The sequence below is a fragment of the Culex quinquefasciatus genome, chromosome 3, assembly GCF_015732765.1.
Source record: "Culex quinquefasciatus strain JHB chromosome 3, VPISU_Cqui_1.0_pri_paternal, whole genome shotgun sequence".
In the NCBI taxonomy this organism is placed as follows: domain Eukaryota; kingdom Metazoa; phylum Arthropoda; class Insecta; order Diptera; family Culicidae; genus Culex; species Culex quinquefasciatus.
In genome coordinates, this window is record NC_051863.1 from 144,330,439 (window position 1) to 144,350,613 (window position 20,175).

Below are 20,175 nucleotides of genomic sequence, written 5' to 3' on the forward strand. Positions count from 1 at the left end.
AATCACATGGCTAATGGCCGAGTGGGCTAAGGAGCCAGTCCTTACTGATGGTGCTGGATTTGAATCCCGTTGGCTGCACTTTTTTTCGGTGTTTACAAAAATTATACATGCAATGTGTAATATTAAGTGATTTGTCCATTTTTTTTTATGGTTTTAATAGTAATTAATTGAATGGAATTAACACCATGTTATAACTTTTTTTTGTACACTTTTTGTCATATGAACTTTTTTTTAAATTTATGCAGGCAATATTTGAAACCTAATTTTTTTAATTGTTTTTTTTTGTGTGCTTTTACTAGTACTATCTCTTGTATACTTTTTTGGTCAACTATTACCTTAAATATAAAATTGAAGTGTTATGATTTGATTTGATCAATTGATTTTTTATTTGAAAATTAAAATGTCTCGTTAAAAAAATACCTGACATTCAATAATTTACACATTTTAAGCCAATTCATACATTCTTGCTGGAGAACCGCTGCCAACCCGATCCACAGAAGCCCTGAAACCGTCTGAATCTACGTGCAAATAAATCAATCTTCCAACAATCGCACACACCGCTCTCTCGTCAATAACAACGACGGATGTTGACATGCTGCCGCCGGGCTACCTTGTACCGTTGTATCCAGTTTCACGACAACAACAAATTTCTAATCCGACATCTCCTTCCCCCCTTCGGGCATGTGTGTCTGTCTCGTCATTCATAGACCGCGACACCAAAGATGAAAGAAAGAGTGATGCCTTCCAGACGGATTCCAGCTCCCCTCACCCCCTGACCACCTGGTGGCGGATGTCGTTATGGACTGCTTAAGCCAACCTGGCAAACCCGAACTAGCCGCCAGAGATTGCCATTTCGAGAGAGAGAGCTCTCCAAGTCAAGTCCTCTCCGTTTTTTGAAAGATCACCGGCCATCAACACGAGATCATGGGAATTCCCTTGGCACAACCAGACGACCACCACTTCTTTGGCGAACTCCGGCCACCACCACCACTGACTGAGTGCGGCGTGCAAACGTCAACGTGGCAGTAATTGCCGCAAAAGGCAAGCCAGCAAAACGAACCGGTTGAATCATGCAGCACCACCACCACCAGCACCATCGAATATACTGGTTTCAAGTCTTCGTCATCGTCATCGAAATGTCACTCACTCTTCCTACCTGTTGGCGGCACTGCTGCAGCTGTTTGCGACCTTGAGTGGCCTCGACCAATCAACCGACCGAACCAGAAGAGAACCATTCGAACCAAAAGAACACCAGAAGACCAATTCTTCGCGAGAGACTTCAACTCAAACTAATGCGCGCAACGTTTTCTTCACCATTTCAGAATGCCGATACAGGCGCCCCAATGGACCGAGTTTCTCAGCTGTCCGGTCTGCTGCAACGAGTTTGCGGCGAACCTGCGCCCGCCCATCAGCCTAGGATGCGGCCACACGATCTGCCGCACCTGCCTGGCCACCCTGCACCGGAAGCAGTGTCCCTTCGATCAGGTGAGTTGGCAATTTTGTAAGTTTAACATTCTGTTGGTCAATTCTCTGGCCATCGGATTTATTGTCTCTTCTTTACTCTGGATGAAGGTTTTTGGGTGCCTTCCGTATGCCCAAGGAAGTCATTTTGCAGTATCAGTTTGTCCATAGAATTTTAAATAATAAATTGGCAGCTGAAAATTCAAAAATCTTCATCTCTTGAAGGATTTTTTTTATCGATTTGGTGACTTGGGCTAAGTTGTAGAGTATAAAATATTGAATATTTAACCCTTTCGAAAACGTCCTGTAAAGTAATTTGTCAAGGAAAACAGAAAATTTCTTGAATTTGTCATTTTTTTTAAGTTGAAAATCGGACCATTAGTTCCCGAGATACTGATGAGAGCCAATTGGGCAACTCTGAAAAATCTAAATTTTTCTGTTAATCTTTGCATGATCATATAGCAGCAACTAAAAGCCGTATCAACAATGTTCCAAAAAGTAAAATGTATTAAATTTTCCTAGCGTTATAAAATTATTATTTTTTTCCAAAATGAGCACTATTTTTTAAAGTTACCTCAGATGGCTTTTACATGAAAACGGTACACTTTATCAAAATTTCTCTTGCAAATTTAATATTTCATATAACAATCTTTTATTTTTGTTTAATTCAGGCTGTTGCAAATATTAGCCAAGGGACAAAAAATTTTTATGGAATAACATTTTTCTGCGTTGATGATACTCATATTAAGAATGTTTGGGATTTAAAAATTAAAAAATATTTCGAATTTCTGTAAAGTTCCAAATCTTTACAAAATATTTACAATTTACAGGGACAAAAGTCATTTTAAAAATCATTTAAAAAAATCCGTGTATCATTGTTTTCTCATACAATTTTTGTATGGACTTTGTATGGGTAATGATGTTGACAATGGCTAACTTAGAATGCTTACAATAAAAATAAATAATAATAAAATAAAAAATTAAAAAAATAAAATTCGAACCAAACATTTCATTAGGGCACAAAACCGAAAACCGCGATTCGAGAAAATCGCTGGCAAATAGCAAACAACTTGTTTTAAATTTCCATTAAAAAAAGGAGCTTTAATGCTTCTCAATTTATGTTGATTTTTGCAATAAAACTCATAATTAAAAAAAAATTCGTTACTAAGCCCTTTTGATTTTCCAACTGTTGTTCATCATGGGCCCTTTCTAAATGCAATTTCGAAGAGAGCTGAAAGGGCAGCTGATTGCTGTTTTGAATGATGTTTATGGGCCCTTTCAATTAGTTAGAAATAATGAGGAATTCAGTGGTAATTTTGATAATTGGAGAAGTTTTGTGAACCTAAAAAATCTTGAAAAGTGTACTGAACAGCAGTCGCGGGAGCAAAAAAAATGTGTAGTTCGACGAAGATTTTTGTTGCAGAAATCCTTGGTGAAAAGTAAACCAAACTTTGTTTTGAAGTGAATTAGTGTATGATAGAATGTATGAAAAGTTCTCTTTATTAAACGTTCTTCAACTAAGAAAAACTAACGAAAAAGAAAAGGGATCTTTTTTTTGGTTTGGAGTGAACATTGTTATGTGCCCTTTTGTGTTCTTCATTTTTTCAATATGAAGTTGTTTGCTAGCAATCTGATTCAGGGCATGTAGGGAGTGTGCTAATGAATGGAATAGTCGAATAATCCCGAATATCTACGTTTGGTGTTGTGCCCTAATGAAATGTTTGGCTCGAATTATTGGAAGGCTTAGAGAATATTGCGCATTACCGGAATAAAAAAGAAAACAAAGAATAATTATACCTATTTGAGTTTTTTTGGACACCATTTCAAATTACCCCAAAATATTTGCATAGAATCATGAGATTGTTTTACTAAACTTTGAATTTTTTTTGGAGAATTTGATTCTCAAAACGAGAACAGGAGTAAACCTCAGCATTGAGATCTCATGTGGAAATTTGGTGTGATTTCGTTAGAGCGTTCCTCGTCCCGGGAAAAAAATCCCGGGAATTCCCGGAAAAAAATATTTCCCGTTTCCCGGGAAACTTGTAAATTTCCCGGGAATTCCCGAAATTCAAGTGGAAGTATAAATTTTCCTAACTTCTTGGCACATTTTTTTAAATAAATTTACAAAAAATAATAATGAAAAAACTCAATTTTATTTTATTAAATTAAATTTACTATTCGTCTGCAAATTTCATATCGAGGTATATTTCAGAGAATATTAGTTTCTGAAGCTTTAACAACTGGGATCTTGATTATTCGTTAAGCAACACCAATTACGATATTTTATGGATGAATTAACTATTATAATTCTGATTAGCTTTTTAAACGAAAATTGTTTTATATCATTTGGAAAAAGGTACCCCTTCTGCCAAGATCAAAATTAAGTTTTTTTTACGATTTTGTTTACCATGGCCAAATTAGTTACAAATTGAAAAAATATCATTTTATGTCTCAAAGAGCGTTGTGCAAGGAGAATTTGGTTAATTTGTTTAAAAGTGTTTAATGTTAAGAATTTACACTCTCGCTCCAAATATTTAAAAACTTTGAGTTGTGATTTTAGAAAAAATATATTTCTAGTAAAAAAGCAGATTTTTAAGGTGAATTCAATATTTATCTATTTATTCATGAGTTCAAACAAGTAAGATTTGTTCTGGAAAAAGGATTTGCCAACAAGTCCATATTTTCTTCATGTTTTTTTTTTCATTTCAACGTCGTCTCAATATTATTCTTTATCATATTCTCTCAAACTGTTCACAGAGCCATATTTAAAAGCAATTTTATGGTTTTGAAGCATGGATTAATTTTACTCGCTGTCCAAACACTGTGATTAGAAAAATTATACTGCACAAAAAAATACTAGTGAATCTTTTTTTATAGTGTGAACAATTTGCAAGACAGCCTATAATTTTAGAATATTTATATATTTTATTGATTTTTTTTTTCTGCAGGCGGTTAAGGCATTTATTGACCATCGCACTTATTTGCTATTTTATACAATTTTGTTGTAGAATATTAATCAGAACCAAGATCAGAACAATTTTCGAAAAATTTAAAATTTCCCGTTTCCCGGGAATTTTGTAACCCCGAGAAATTGGACGCTCTAGATTTCGTTGACATTTCGTTGACGTTCATATGTTTTTATCAGAATGAAGATGTTCAATGCCAGAAAAAAATATAACTGGGTAATTCTCCGCCAACTCACACAGCAGTTGCCCCGACCCCTCTTCGATTTGCGTGAAACTTTGTTCTAAGGGGTAACTTTTGTCCTTGATCACGAATCCGAGGTCCGTTTTTTGAAATCTCGTGACGGAGGGGCGGTCGACCCCTTCCATTTTTGAACATGCGAAAAAAGAGGTGATTTTCAATAATTTGCAGCCTAAAACGGTGATGAGATAGAAATTTGGTGTCAAGGGGACTTTTATGTAAAATTAGACGCCCGATTTGATGGCGTACTCAGAATTCCGAAAAAACGTATTTTTCATCGAAAAAAACACTAAAAAAGTTTTAAAAATTCTACCATTTTCCGTTACTCGAGTGTAAAAATTTTTGGAACATGTCATTTTATGGGAAATTTAATGTACTTTTCGAATCTACATAGACCCAGAAGGGTCATTTTTTCATTTAGAACAAAATTTTTCATTTTAAAATTTCGTGTTTTTTCTAACTTTGCAGGGTTATTTTTTAGAGTGTAACAATGTTCTACAAAGCTGTAGAGCAGACAATTACAAAAATTTTGATATATAGACATAAGGGGTTTGCTTATAAACATCACGAGTTATCGCGATTTTACGAAAAAAAGTTTTGAAAAAGTTACTTTTTGCGTTTCTCTTTGTTTCGTCGTCCGTGTCTGTCGCGGGTAACCATGAACGGCCATGATCGATGACGACCAACTTTTTCAAAACTTTTTTTTCGTAAAATCGCGATAACTCGTGATGTTCATAAGCAAACCCCTTATATCTATATATCAAAAATTTTGTAATTGTCTGCTCTACAACTTTGTAGAACATTGTTACACTCTAAAAAATAACCCTGCAAAGTTAGAAAAAACACAAAATTTTAAAATGAAAAATTTTGTTCTAAATGAAAAAATGACCCATCTGGGTCTATGTAGATTCGAAAAGTACATTAAATTTCCCATAAAATGACATGTTCCAAAAATTTTTACACTCGAGTAACGGAAAATGGGAGAATTTTTGAAACTTTTTTAGTGTTTTTTTCGATGAAAAATACGTTTTTTCGGAATTCTGAGTACGCCATCAAATCGGGCGTCTAATTTTACATAAAAGTCCCTTTGACACCAAATTTCTATCTCATCACCGTTTTAGGCTGCAAATTATTGAAAATCACCTCTTTTTTCGCATGTTCAAAAATGGAAGGGGTCGTACCACCCCTCCGTCACGAGATATCAAAAAACGGACCTCGGATTCGTGATCAGGGACAAAAGTTACCCCTTAGAACAAAGTTTCACGCAAATCGAAGAGGGGTCGGGGCAACTTTTCCCGATTTCGTGTGAGTTGGTAGAGAATTACCCAACTGTAAAATTTAAACCATCTTATGCATTATTTAAAAGCAATATTTGAACTTTTGTTTTTCAATCTTTTGAAAATAACATGATTTTTTTTGTGCTGAAACAAATCATTTTAATTTTACATCTCAGAATGGGTGTATAATTTATGTTAGAAAAAATAGGAAATTTACAAACAATACAAATACAAATTTCAAGCTTCTTTTTAAACAAGAAAACCGAAAATATTTATATGCATTTTTTATTGTCTCCCAAGGGAACTCAAGAGTTAGACCGCATGAACAAGATAGATGTAACACAACAACCATAAAAGCGATCAGGCCCACTGCTTTATATTAACCTCAGAGACAGATGATGTGAATTTCACATTTCACAGAATTAGCTGGAGTGGAAGAATGCGTGGACATATCGTACCAAACGGTCCGGGTACAAATCTTCCTCCTCCGCATTTAGTGTGTTATGTAGTATTGATAAATTACTATATTAATATCTGTATTTGCACCAATTACCCAACATTAATCATGCATCGACACAAAACCAATACAACCCTAACAAAATTGCAGGAAAAAAATTTCCATCGAATTTTTTGCTTATTAAACTTAAAAATTTAATAAATTTCAGGAAAAAAGCTAAATGAATGATCGAATCCGCATTATAAAACACACATGTTTTTTTGTGTACCATTTACAGTTGCTGAAACTATATAATTTCACATGTCACCGTTTTGTGAGTCAAACATTACGATTCAACTTGGTCCTTATTTCCAGTCCTTGTTTCGAATTTGAATGCTCTGTGTTGCCTCTGAATCTGCATAAAACGAACGAATCCGCACTGAACTGTTTACACTCACACGCAAAAACCGTTATTATTTGATGACCCGTTTACCACTCTCGAACTCTACATTCCCCCGAGAGGGACTTTGGGCAATCCTCTAAAAATATTTAAATTTTTGATTTGCACGATCCGGAGCAACGCAACAGAAAAGCAAAAAAAAACTCGTAAAAAAGAAGGTGACAAGATTTTCCCCAGAATCGGAAATACGCACAAATTATTCAAGGCTTGCTGGCTTTGGGCATAGAAGAAAGGTGTCGGGAGTTGGTTCCGTAATAAAATTGACTTGTTTACGTCAGAAAGCTCGGGAATAGTTGTATGACTCATCAGCAGCGTCCGTGTTCCGAGCGAGAGGAGCCGCCTCTATTGCTAGTGGAAAGGGGCAGCATAAAAGTGTGGACTCTCTCTCAACCTTGCACTACTGTGACTGCCTGCGCCGTCGTTGGGTCATTCCTGTCGACGACGACGACCAGGATGATGTTGCCTTGATGACGTCAGCATCAGCGATGCACTGCTAAAGTGCGATGATGTAATTCTGTTTGATTTTTTTTTTTGCTTTACTTTTTTGGAAATAACCTTTGCAATGGAAACTATACCCGAGCAGACGGAAATAACTTTGGATTTTTTTTTTTTATATATTTGAAAATACTACGCCAATGACATTTTATGTTATTTATAAAAAGTTTTGTTGTTCGCCGTTATGATTTTTTTGTTATTGGAATCCGATCATCCCAATAAATTTGGAGTTATTCTTCCATAACACAAAACGTTTTTCCCAAGTTGTTTTTGCTTTCAATCAATATCAGACCAATAGAAAATGTTGTTATGATAACATAAACTGTTATTCAACTATAATGCAAAAATGGATTTTTCTAGAAGAATCCATAACACTTTTTGCTATTTTATCAGTATTTGTTATTGAAATGGTATGAATTTTGTTATTACCGTCTGCTCGGGTACTAACAGGGAAGAAGAAGGTATACTTTCTTCCACGAGTGCAGCACTGCAGTTAATGCAGATCTGTAAAAGTGGTTGAGTAAGTGTTCAGGAAAGTAGTAGCAATGGAAGGCAATGTTATTCTTGGAACTTTTTGATTTCGTTATGAAACCTTTTAGCTATGGAGAGTAGACTCTTTCTTTCTATTGGAATAAACCATGGTGAATTACTAGAGATACATTTCCAATAAACGGAAAAGGAAAATTTATCAATTCAATGATTATTTTCAACATATAATTCATCCCTTAAAAAAATAAATATTTAAAAATTCTAAGCTATTATTAGAGACTATCGGCTTTTTTACTAAGCTAAATCTTTGCGTCTAAGTTTGGTATGCCAAATGAAGTAAAGTTGCATCATCCATTCTTCACTGAACGAATGACTCTTAAATTAAGTGATCCTTAATCGCAAAAAAATCATACATTCGTCATCTAAAAAAAATCTCTTTGTATTTTTTTGTGGTGAACCTAGTTGGTCCACTTGAGATTAGGAATTTGAATTTCAACAGAGTAGTTGCTGGCCACTCAATTTGGGAAAGAATCGGAAATTTCAGATATTTTTTTACAGATTTGGGTTAAATTGAGAATCCCAAGTACATGCGTTGGAAAATGTGTTCTAACTTGAATAATTTAATAATCTTTTGTAAAATTTTCTAATCAATTGCACTCAATTCGTTTTGAGCACTTAACTCAATAAAATTCCTTTCACTATACAGTCTGGACTCGATTATCCGAGGACATTGGAAAAAAAATCACTTCGAATAAACAGCAAAGTCGAGTTCTGCTTTGTATTTTCAGATTCTTTGGTCAATTTTGTTAAAAAGCTTATAAACTTCACAGAAAAAAAATCATGCTAATATTACAACTGGGAAGGGGTACATCTTTCATGTCAGAAAAAATGTTTAATTTTACCTCTGAAAATGTGTAATTTTACCACGTTTCTGTTGTAATGTCGCTTTTTCAGTCTAAATTGAGGTAAAATTACATCATAAAAGAGGTAATATTCAACCTTCCAAAATTACACCTTCCAAATTTACACAATTTTTTACTGTGTTCGTTAACTAAATATAAACATTGAGTAATTTTTCTTAAAAACTATATAAGCAACATTAGTAACGTTACATTTCCCGAGCAGACGGAAATAACTTGGGAATAACATTTTTTGATATTTAAAAATACTAGGCCAATAACATTTTATGTTATTTATAACAAGTTTTGTTATTCGCCGTTTAAGTTTTTTTGTTATTGGATTGTTATTGTAATAACAGACTAATAAGATTTTGAGTTATTCTTCGAACAAATCTTTGTTATTATTTTTTTGTTATTTTAGCAACTAATCCGATCATCTCAATAACAATTGGAGTTATTTTTCCATAACAAAAAATGTTATTCCCAAGTTGTTTTGGCTTTCAACCAATATCAGACCAATAACAAATTTTGTTATGATAACATAAACTGTTATTGGACCCTTATGCAAAAATGGGTTTTTCAAAATTATTCCATAACATATTCTGTTATTTTAGCAGTATTTGTTATTGAAATGGCTTGAATTTTGTTATTAGGGGAGAGTGGGGAGACTTGATCCCCGGGGACACTTGATCCCAAGCCTGTATCTCGTCAGCATGTGGGTAAAACAATTAGCTTTGTTCTAGAAAGTTGTGCGAAATTGACTAAAACTCATTGTAGAAAACAAAGAAAAAATATAAAAAATGTTTAGATTGAGCTACACACATTTTTCTAAAAAGTGCTGCAAAAAACTTCCAAGAGATCTTTTTTCATTGTTTTGATAAGTGTAGAAAACACTCAAAAATTACTCAAAAAAATATTTTTTATACATGAATTGTTTGATAAACATATCAACTCCAAAACCCTTACGCATTTGACGTTAAATTTATCGTCATACTATTTTTACAATCAATTGTTTAAAAAAGTACGTTTAGGGAGACTTGATCCCTGCATTTTTACAGTCACTGGAATCAGCCTCAAGATTAAATAATTGAGCTGGGTTTTCGTACATAGTTTCCTTTAGTATAGTTGTACATAACTTACTGCTGTGTGCACCATTTTTCAAAAGTTTTGTAAACAAAAATTACCAGCTTTTGTAAACATGCTCAATTTTGGTCTAAAAAAGAAAAAAATAAGTTTTTAAATATTTTGCATGCTAAACTTGTTATATTGTGAACATAAACGTACAGGTTTAATGTGAAATTGCTGTAACTTATAGAAAATTAAAAGTTTGGATGAATAAGAAACATTTTGCTTAAGATTTCTTCAACATGTTGAAAGGGGGATCAAGTTACCCCTAACATTTTTAAAATGCCGGTTTAAAATATTTTTTTAAAACGCTTGGCATGATTCGAAGAGTTTATCTGATGAAATACCCTTATCAGCCAAACATAGTTGAATATTCAAGCTTTCAATTCATGCAAAAAGATCATAGTTTTGTGAGAAATTGACAGAGTTATGTGCGATACCAAAAAAGGGGATCAAGTCTCCCACTCTCCCCTACCGTCTGCCCGGGTTCTAGAGTTTAAAAAAAAAAAAAAAAAAAAAAAAACCTAATAAAAAAACTCTAGATTTGACGTAAAAATAAAGTTAGAACACGTTTAATCTGATTTTAACAAGAAAACTATGACTATCAAAGTCACCCCGAAATTCAAACTACGAATTTTTAACGTAACATTTTTTTAAACACTATTGAAAAAACTTTTTTTTTTCAAGAATAGTGCATGCACCTTGTGTGGCCTACCTTATCCGTTGAAAATCAGTTGAAAATTATTCCAAACAAAACTTTAAATCCTCGAATCAATTTTAAATGCATGTTGATAATTATTTTTTACCATGATTCAGTTCAAAAAAATATTATAATTTTTGGGAAATTGAAATTGTGAAGTAGAGTACCGCAAAAAGTTATTTTTTGACGCAGAAAAATATTTTTTCTGTAAAAGTAGGATTTGTTGACATTTGCCCAAACCCTAACCGTCCTTTAGCCATAAAAAGCAGCTAAGCCGGGCACTGAAAATCGCTAGGAGAAACTTTTTTTTTTTACTGCTGCAGCACGCGTTCCGATCAGATCCGATGGGTTGATGGTACGCAGACTGAACGAAGGATGCTGTTCGTCGCCGGATTTTCAGGATCGCTTCCATCCCTCATCAATTATAGATTTGCAATCAATCTTCTCTTCTTCTTCGGATCGCCTCCTGCTCATTACCATACAGGACGACAAAGCACAGTGTGCAACGCTCTGTAACGGGGAACGAACGGAAGCTGCGGAAAGTTGGTGCGAGTTGCTTTTCAAACTATTGTTGTAAAGTGCGTGAACTTTATATGACTTCCGGCTGTCAAAAATTTCACGATTTTGGCGGTGTGTTTGGCGTGCTCCGTTCTCCATATCAGCATTTGAATATTTTATGCGGCACTCTCGGTGAATGGGATGTGTGTGAATACAATTCCCCAGCGGCGGGTTCGTGCTTTATAGCTTGGTATACGTTGAAATTGAAATGTTGGGGTAAGATTATCGTGTAAACTATTGAGCATGTTTGAATAGTGAAGAGGGCTTTAAAATGTTTTGTAAAAATATGGGATTAGGAACCTAATACTGACTTCACCGAGGCAAACAGGAATCGATGCAAAATTTTAACTCGTTTATTCCTAGACGCTTTACCCCATTTTTGCCTTCCTGGCATGCTATAAAATCACTCGGAAAATGAACTTTTTAATTTGACCTCTTAGACCCACCTTCATTTATACTTATCGACTAAGAATCGAATTCTGAACAAATGTCTTTGCGTGGGTAATTTTCTCGGCTTTGGCTGAACACATTTTGTCCGGATGTGGTCTACTCGGTCCAGTTGCGAGTCCCACAGCTTGGTTTTGAAAATCGCGAAGTTTCATTTAATTGTTCAAAAGTTATGATAAAAACTATTTAGATGACTACAAAAAGGGTACAACATAACCTGAAAAAGCCGTGTGGAGGGATGCCATTTTCTTCAAAGGCGGTGTCTTGTTTTCTTGACAGAAAGTCTGCAGATTTCTAACAACTTCTTTTTCTCTGCCCCTTTCAGACGATTATAACGACAGATCTAGATAATCTACCGGTGAACAATGCGCTGCTCCAGCTGGTCAGCACCAGCAACACCGCGGTCAGCAGCCCCGGGAACAATGGCAATGGCGGCAGCAGCAGTAGCGCCAGCTCATCGCTGGGATCGTCCGCCGATCCGGACCTGTGCTCGCCGAGCGTGCAGAACCTGTGTCCGGACGATCTGCAGTGCTACAAGATTGCCCGGGGCTGTATCGAGGAGCTGGCGCTGTACCTGAAGCCGTACCCGAACGGGAACGCCGGTGGACTTCTGTCGCGTCCGATGCAGCGCAAACTGGTCACCCTGGTCAACTGTCAGTTGATTGAGGATGAAGGACGTGCGCGATCGTTACGTGCCGCTCGCTCGCTAGGCGAACGAACGGTCACCGAGCTGATCCTGCAGCATCAGAACCCGCAACAGCTGAGTACGAACCTGTGGGCGGCCGTGAGGGCACGGGGCTGTCAGTTTCTGGGGCCGGCCATGCAGGAGGAAGTGCTGAAGCTGGTGTTGCTAGCGCTGGAGGATGGATCGGCGTTGTCGCGGAAGGTGCTGGTGATGTTCGTGGTGCAACGGCTTGAGCCGCACTTTCCGCAGGCTTCCAAGACTAGCATTGGGCACGTGGTACAGCTGCTGTACCGGGCCAGCTGTTTTAAGGTGTCCAAGCGGGAGGGTGATTCGTCGTTGATGCAGTTGAAGGAAGAGTTCCGTACTTACGAGGCGTTGCGACGGGAGCACGATGCACAAATAGTACAAATTGCGACTGAAGCGGGCCTCCGGATAGCGCCGGACCAGTGGTCCTCGTTGCTGTACGGCGACACGGCCCACAAGTCGCACATGCAAAGCATCATCGACAAGCTGCAAACGCCGCAGTCCTTTGTGCAATCCGTGCAAGAGTTGATCATCGCCCTGCAGCGAACCGGCGACCCGGCTAACCTGTCCGGGCTGCGGATGCACTTGAAGCATCTCGCCGGGATCGATTCGAACGCCGAAAATCATGTGCCAACGTGGCGCGAGTGCTCCACAGCGCTGGAAGCGGTCAAGCGGGTCGTTATAGGCCTGGTTGACTTTGTACAGCACCACGGCAACCGGAAGATGCAGGAACCGGGCCACCTAGCTCACAATAGCAAGTATAAAATTAGCCTTTGCCGCGATCTGAATCTCCGGGGGACGTGTCCGCGTGGTCCGAACTGTACCTTTGCCCACTCGGAAGAGGAGCTGGAAAAGTACCGCACGAAGCTACGGACCAAGAACATCCGTACGCCAAACGGAAAAGACCACGTCGGCGTCGGCGAGTACATGGGAGATCTCGGAATGCCATCCGGGTCGCAGCACGGCGGATACCATTCGTCCGGCGAGGAAGCTTCGCCATTGCGTTATCCAAAGTCAACGCCTCCAATGCGATACCTAGACAAATCACCAATGAGCAGTCACAGCCATGCCAGCCATGGCAGCAGTAGCAATAGTAACAGTAGTCACAATAGTCACCTAGCACCGATCCCGGCCCCACCTCCGCCGCATATCCAGCCTCATCATCCTTCCTCCTATCCGAACGTGCCACCCCAGCCATCGCCACTTCAGCAGCAGCACGGTGCCAACGGAGGACGAAGTTTCAACTTCAACCCCAGCATGCCGTACGGCGCACGACCTCCGCCCCCACCGATGCAACCTCCGCCTTCCGTACGGGGAAACTTCATCCGACCGCCGAACGGAAACTACAACATGGGCCATCATCCACCGCTGCCACCCATGCCGCACAACGGACCGATGCAAAACCATCATACATATCCCGGCAGCGGTGGCCAACCAGTTCCTCCTCCCCAACTCGAACAGATGCATCCGCCGCCCCCTCCACCACCCATGCTGAACGCTCCACCACCGCCGTACCTAGGCCAGGGCTATCCGAACGAATACCCAAACACCGCCGACAACAACAACAAGATGGACCAACGGCGCCAGTTCAACCCGTGGGACACCCAACAACCTCCACCCCAACAGTCCGGCCATCCCGCTCCACCGCCAGTTAACATGATGGGCCACCAAACACCCAAATCCTACCACCCGCAGCCACCTCCGCCGTCCATGATGGGCAAAGTTGGCCACATGCCTCCGCCGCCGCCGCAGCACCATCCACTGCCTCAGCAACAACAACAACCGCCACCTCCGTCGTTGGTACCACCTCCCCCGCAGCAACACCAACAACAATCCCATCCCAACGCGGGTAAATTCTACCCCACGGCAGGAAACGGTCCGCTACATCACCACGTCGCCGCAGCCGCCGCCGCCAAACAACGTGACTACCGCGAAAAGCACCACAACGGAGGTCGACACATGCCACCGCACGGTGGCCACTCCCAGCAGCAGCACCAACCGCCCCCCGTCGCTGCCTACGGCAACGGAAACCGCAGCAGTATGCACACGCCCTTGCCGCAGAATCCGACGCAGACGACGCCGTCAAGCCAAACCAGCAACGGCGGAACCATGATGAACGGCTACCACGGCGGAAGCGCGTTCCCGTTCAATCGTAGCGAGGCCCAGGAACTGTTCAAAATTCTCGGCTCGAGCAACGCGGCCGAGCTGGCCCAATTCGCCACGATGGCCGGTGCCGTGCAGGACAAATTCGTTCGCTCGGACTCGCTGCTAGCGGACGACGATCTGGTCATCCCGGAGAACGACTACTCCAGCGCTGGCGGCAGTGTCACGGGCGCCAAGTTCGGTCCCATTTCCCGTATGACCAACAACCTGCTGGGCAGCGGCGCCGGCAAGCAACGCGGAGAGTTCCCCTTCGCCAGCAGTCTGCTCGATGCGGACTGGCTGCAAAACCTGCAGCACCATCTGTACAACGATTCCCTCGGGGAGCAGTCTTCGTCCAACTGTTCGTCCACCTCGTCGTCATTTTACCAAAACTCGCACCCGAACCAGCAGCAGCAGCAACTTCCGGTGAGCGCGGCTCACACCAACAGCAAACAGCACGAACCCAACAACAACACCCTCGATCTGGACCTGTTCCAGGTCGATCGCAAACTGGCCGACTACGGAACCGGCGCCGACAATCAATCGAACGTTACATCACAACTGTTACATCATCACCAGCAGCATCAGCAACAACAATCCCAACACCATCCCCAGCACACGATGGCGGCGGCCGCGGCAGCTCTGCTGTCATCACATCACCACCATCAACAGCAGCAGCAACAGCAGTTTGCCCAGCAACATGCGGCGGCACTGCAGCAGCAGCAGCAGCACGTGATGCAAAAGTTGCAGAGTGTGCTCGCGGATCCGGTTCAGCGGTTCAGCGATCTGATGGTAAACGGCGGCGGTGGCGGAGTGCAAAGCGAGCTGAAGATTCACAGCCTGAAGGATCTGAAGGTAAGGGGGTTTATTTGAAATTTTCCTTGACCGGTTCTTTAACAAGTGCAAGTGCGCTTTATAAAATAAAGTATGCTGTAATTTTATAATGTCCCAGAACATTTCTGACGCTCTTTGTTGCGACTTAATGGTTTAATTTGATATAACAAATATGGAAAAAAGGTAGAAAATCGAAGAAAAAATATTGCCATAGTACAGTCATCCCACATATTCGGAACACCCACAAATTCGGAACACTTTTGTCGTAATTTGTCAATAGAATGCAAAATGCAACTTTCCTGCCGACCCTGCTATTTTTAGGGCCTTTATTTGGACACTCTCTTGCTATTTCACCAGTAAAAGTAATACTTTTTGAACAAAAAACTGCATTTGCAGACTATTTTATCTAGAGCACCAAAACACTGCCTCCAAATTGCCTGTTTAATGATTGTGGGATGTTATTGTGTCTCCCACAATTGTGGAACACCTGAATTCAACTGATATTTTGACAAAAAAGTTAGAAGACCATTCATAAAACATTACTAAGCATGAGTTTTATTGGTTTCAGAGTGCAAAGTCATTATTTTGTAAAAAAATATGTACTCCTTGAGAGAAAAAAAAAATGTTTACATCGTAAGAAAAAAGTGTTCCGAATTTGTGGATTTCAAGGGTCAATGTTTTTCTTTGAAAACTTGATATAAAACGCAAAAATGTACAGCCGGTCTATACATCAATCGAAAGATCGCAAGAAAAGCTTTCAAATGAAGGTAAAAGCAAATCATTATGTTCAATTATCGATTTTATATGATTTGTTGAACATTGGCCGATCTATAAACTGTTCCGAATATGAGGGATGACTGTATCCAAAAACAGCAAACATGCTATTGCTGTGAGATTTTTTGATTTAAAAAAAATTCACATTCGAATTATTTTTTGGCTTAGGCTATCTAAAGCGCTGGGGTGCAAATCAAATTTGCTCCCGTCTTATGAATACTCTCAACCCTCGGTGGGTGGTCACTTTTTCGTTTGACACTTTTTAGTTTGTACCCCGTTGATCAAAGTCAAACTAAAAAGTAACGAACTGTCACTTTTTACACGGCGCTCACGCACACTATCAAAACAAATGTTTGATAGTGTGTGTGAACTCCGTTCGTTTGACAACAGTTGGTGTCAAACCATCGGGGTTTGAGTGTACCTAGATCAAATTTGCCACGTTGAAAAAACCGCTAGGGTAGCAAATTTGCCACCAACACAAGCCACCCGCGGGGGCAAGCCAGGAGCAAGGTTTGAATGCGTGTTTCGGAGATTTTTGGATGTCTGCTCTTGTTGGTGAGAGCAAACATGAACAAAAATACGAAAATAGGAAAATTTTAAAAGTCAAGAAATTAAAAAAATAAAATGTCAAAATTTCAACAATTTAAAAATTCTAAAAATTAAAAATTAAAAGAATTCTAAATTCCGAAATTCAAAAAATCACAGTGATGGTATTATTGCGCTCTCGCGAGAAAAATTTCTCTCTCTCGAGTTCTCGCCGCGAGTCTCGAAGTGCCGAGAAAAACTCACCGATTGCCCGTGCTCTCCTCCGCTCGCGAACGGGCTTTCTCGCGAGCCAGAATTGCCCGTTCGCGAGAAGTTGAACGTGTTAGAAACGAACAAAAAAAACAGCAATTGAAGTTACACCTGTATACCATCGCCTGGTCCGTATTCATAAGCCTGATAAACAAATTGCTAGCATGGGACGAACGGCTAGCCAGAGGCGTTTCGCGTACGCGAACGAAAATGCGAGCGCGAGCGAGAAGAGAAAAGTACTACAAGTTCTCTCCCTCACTCGTGAGCGAGAAATGCTTTCCTTCTTCTCGCTCGAATTCCAACACTGAAAAATCAAAAACACAAACAATGAAAAAAATTAAATGACAAATTCAATTTTTTTAAAAATGTAGACTTTAAATTTTATGAAAATTAAAAAGTAAAAAAAATAAAATTCGCAGACGCTTTAAAAATTAAATTAGACTGGTACAAATATTTTTAAAAGTTTTTGTCATACAAACTTAGATTTTTTTTGGCGAATTCGGTAAAGTTAACCGAATTTTCAACTGCTGAACAGTTCGGTAAATTGAAAACTACCAAATTCGGTAAAAATTTACCGAAAGTCAGTAATGAAGTTCATTATTGTTCATCGTACAACCGATTTTCGGTAAAATTTTGTTCATTTTGACAGATGGTTTACCGATCTGAACTTTACCGATTTTTCAACTACCGAATTCGAAAAAAAATAAGTGTGTAAATTTATAGATTAAAAAATACAAAAAAAAATTCAAGCAATTTATAAATTCAAAGAATCTAAGGATTCCACGCAAATACTGCACTTTTGATAACGAAGATAACGTACCTAAAATATGAAGCCAACAATGCTCCAAATTGATATCCAGGTTTTTAAGCGAAGATGGCGTTCGAATGGCGAACATCCGAAATGTCAAAATCGCGCAGTAGCACCAACATTAGAAAACAAATGTGGCTGTCATGCCATGGCACACTTTTTTCGGAATATTGGTACCACTGCGTGATTTTGACATTTCGGACGTTCGGCATTCAAACGCCATCTTCGCTTAAAAACCTGGATAATTATTTATATTTGTAATCTAAGATGGCGGCATCTAGGAATTAAAAAAATATAAGATTTTAGGAATTTCTAAATTTCAGAAATTATAAATTGAAGAGAGTTAACCAATTTTTTTGAAAGTAGAATATTTATTTTTTCTTATTTTTTGGATTTATTTTTTTTGAATTTTGAATTTGTGAATTTTAAAATTTCTTTTAATTTTTGAACTTTTTGAATATTTTGAACTTGAATTTAATATTTTGGGAATTTAGAAATTTCTAAATATCAAAGAATTTATAAATTTTAGAGAGTTAACTATTTTTTAAATGCAGATAATAAAAAAAATATATTTAATATATTTCTTTTTTCTTATTTTCTGGATTTATAATTTTTTAAATTCTTGAATTTGTGAAATTTTAAATTTCTTCAAGCTTTTGAACTTTTTGAATAGGTATTTAGAACTTTTTTTTCCCAAGAATCTCAAGCTCACGCACTCAAACTGAACTGTCAACTTTTCTTCGGGAATCATGAAAGTAATGAGCTAATATGGAAGAATCGGATAAAAATTGTGTATATTTTTATTTCAGTGTATTATTTCAGAAAACTCGTCATATTTTCTACAAGTTTACTTTGATTACTTTTTGATACGATGCAACTGCTTTGAGGATACAACAATATTTAATTTACGAAATACAAAATTATTTTAATAAATTACGCCTTTCTCAAATATCATGCAAGAGTTCAACTGGCTCCATATTTAGAGTTATTTTTTAACCCTCTACTGGCCAAATTTTTTTTATCGAAAATAATTATTTTTCCCGTGTTCAGGAGGTTTTGAGCAACTTTTGTTCTAGGAAAAACTTTACTTCTCTTGTTTTATGATTTCTTGTTTTATTTTTTATATTTTAATTTGCATATTTGCATTTATCTTTTTTACTTTATCTTTGTTTCTTTGTATTTGGCCTATTCTACCACCTCCTATCATTATATTTTGCCTATCTATTTTTTTCATGTTTTTAATTTTTTTTGCTTGTTTTTCACATTTTCTGCTATAAAATGGTACCATTATCATATAAATTGTAAAAAAAATGCGTAGAAGCATAGTCTGGGACACTACAAAAATTACTAAATACTTCGTTTTACTTAAAATATTAGAAATGTTGGTAAAAAACACAGCCAAAGTTGTACCCTAAAAAAATTACATTTTTAAAAACATTGGCAAAGTCACCCTTTAATTGTCTAAAATTTTAAGAATTCTTCGTTCCAATGCTTTTTGCAGGGTGGCCACCTCGGGAAAAAACCGGGAAAACCGGGAAAAAACCGGGATTTTTATCCACCGGGAGAAAACCGGGAAAAACTCGGGAATTCGACTGACAAACCGGGAAAATATTTTAAGTTTAGTTAAAATTTGACAAAAGCCTCTTTAACTTATTCAATATGTTCTTTTCTCAATTAGAATATTATTCCTGTTATTCTAAAGGAAGAATTCGCGAAAACTATGTTTGAATTTGTGTAATAGACTCATGCTTCTTGGTTATGGATGTTTTTTTTCTGTTGTATCCTATTATATTTTTACATGGCGATTTTTTTTTTAATAAAGCAAAATGTTTCCTCTACCAGCGATTATCAACCTGGGGTACATGTACCCCTGGGGGTACCACGAGCGGTCTCAGGGGGTCCGGAGGACAAACCCCGCAATGGCGAACATTTGTCCCAAACAAAATATTTGAGAGAAAAAAAAAAACAAATTGCTTTGAAGCAAAAAAATAACAACCATGCTTAAGGTGCAATGAATTACGGGCGAATTGTTTTTGACCAATCAGAAAATGTTTAAAAAATATTTGAATGATAAATCTATAATTTGCATTCGTTTAGAAATTTTATGAATTTGAAGTAAAGTGCACCGTTTTTGAGTTTTTTTTCTACAAATATTTGTTTCAAATTTGTATATTGTGCCATCTACCATTTACTACCATGTTGGTAAAAATAATCTTATGTTTCATGATTTGGATATTTTCAATTCGACCTTTCTTTGCTAAAATATTACTTTTGCATAAAATAAAAATTAGGATATTTTGTAAGTGGAAATTATGGATCTCATGGTACGAAAACAACATTACAGTAAATATCTCTCTAAATTTAAAGATCAAGACATTTCCTTCAAATTGTCACACAAAATACACTATTTTAAAATATTTTTCTTGGCCTGTATCTTAGCAACAAAAGAATGGCTCAAACATGTTCAAACAAATAAGTTCTCAACCATTTAATAGAATATTTTTTCAATTGAAAATAGCTACAACTTCAAAAAAATACTATTTACAAAATTTAAATTAACAT

The 20,175-nt window shown here is 38.0% G+C and overlaps 1 protein-coding gene across 2 annotated transcripts in view; it reads left to right on the forward strand.

Moving 5' to 3' along the window:
- Positions 1–20,175, forward strand: part of LOC6040606 (roquin-1) — an 80,809-nt gene that overhangs the window by 49,976 nt on the left and 10,658 nt on the right. For both annotated transcript variants that reach the window (XM_038261874.1, XM_038261875.1), the window contains exons 2-3: positions 1,323–1,485; positions 11,877–15,257. In XM_038261874.1, coding sequence (XP_038117802.1) covers positions 1,324–1,485; positions 11,877–15,257 — 3,543 coding nt within the window. In that variant the 5' untranslated portion in view covers position 1,323. The remainder of the gene's footprint in view (positions 1–1,322; positions 1,486–11,876; positions 15,258–20,175) is intronic.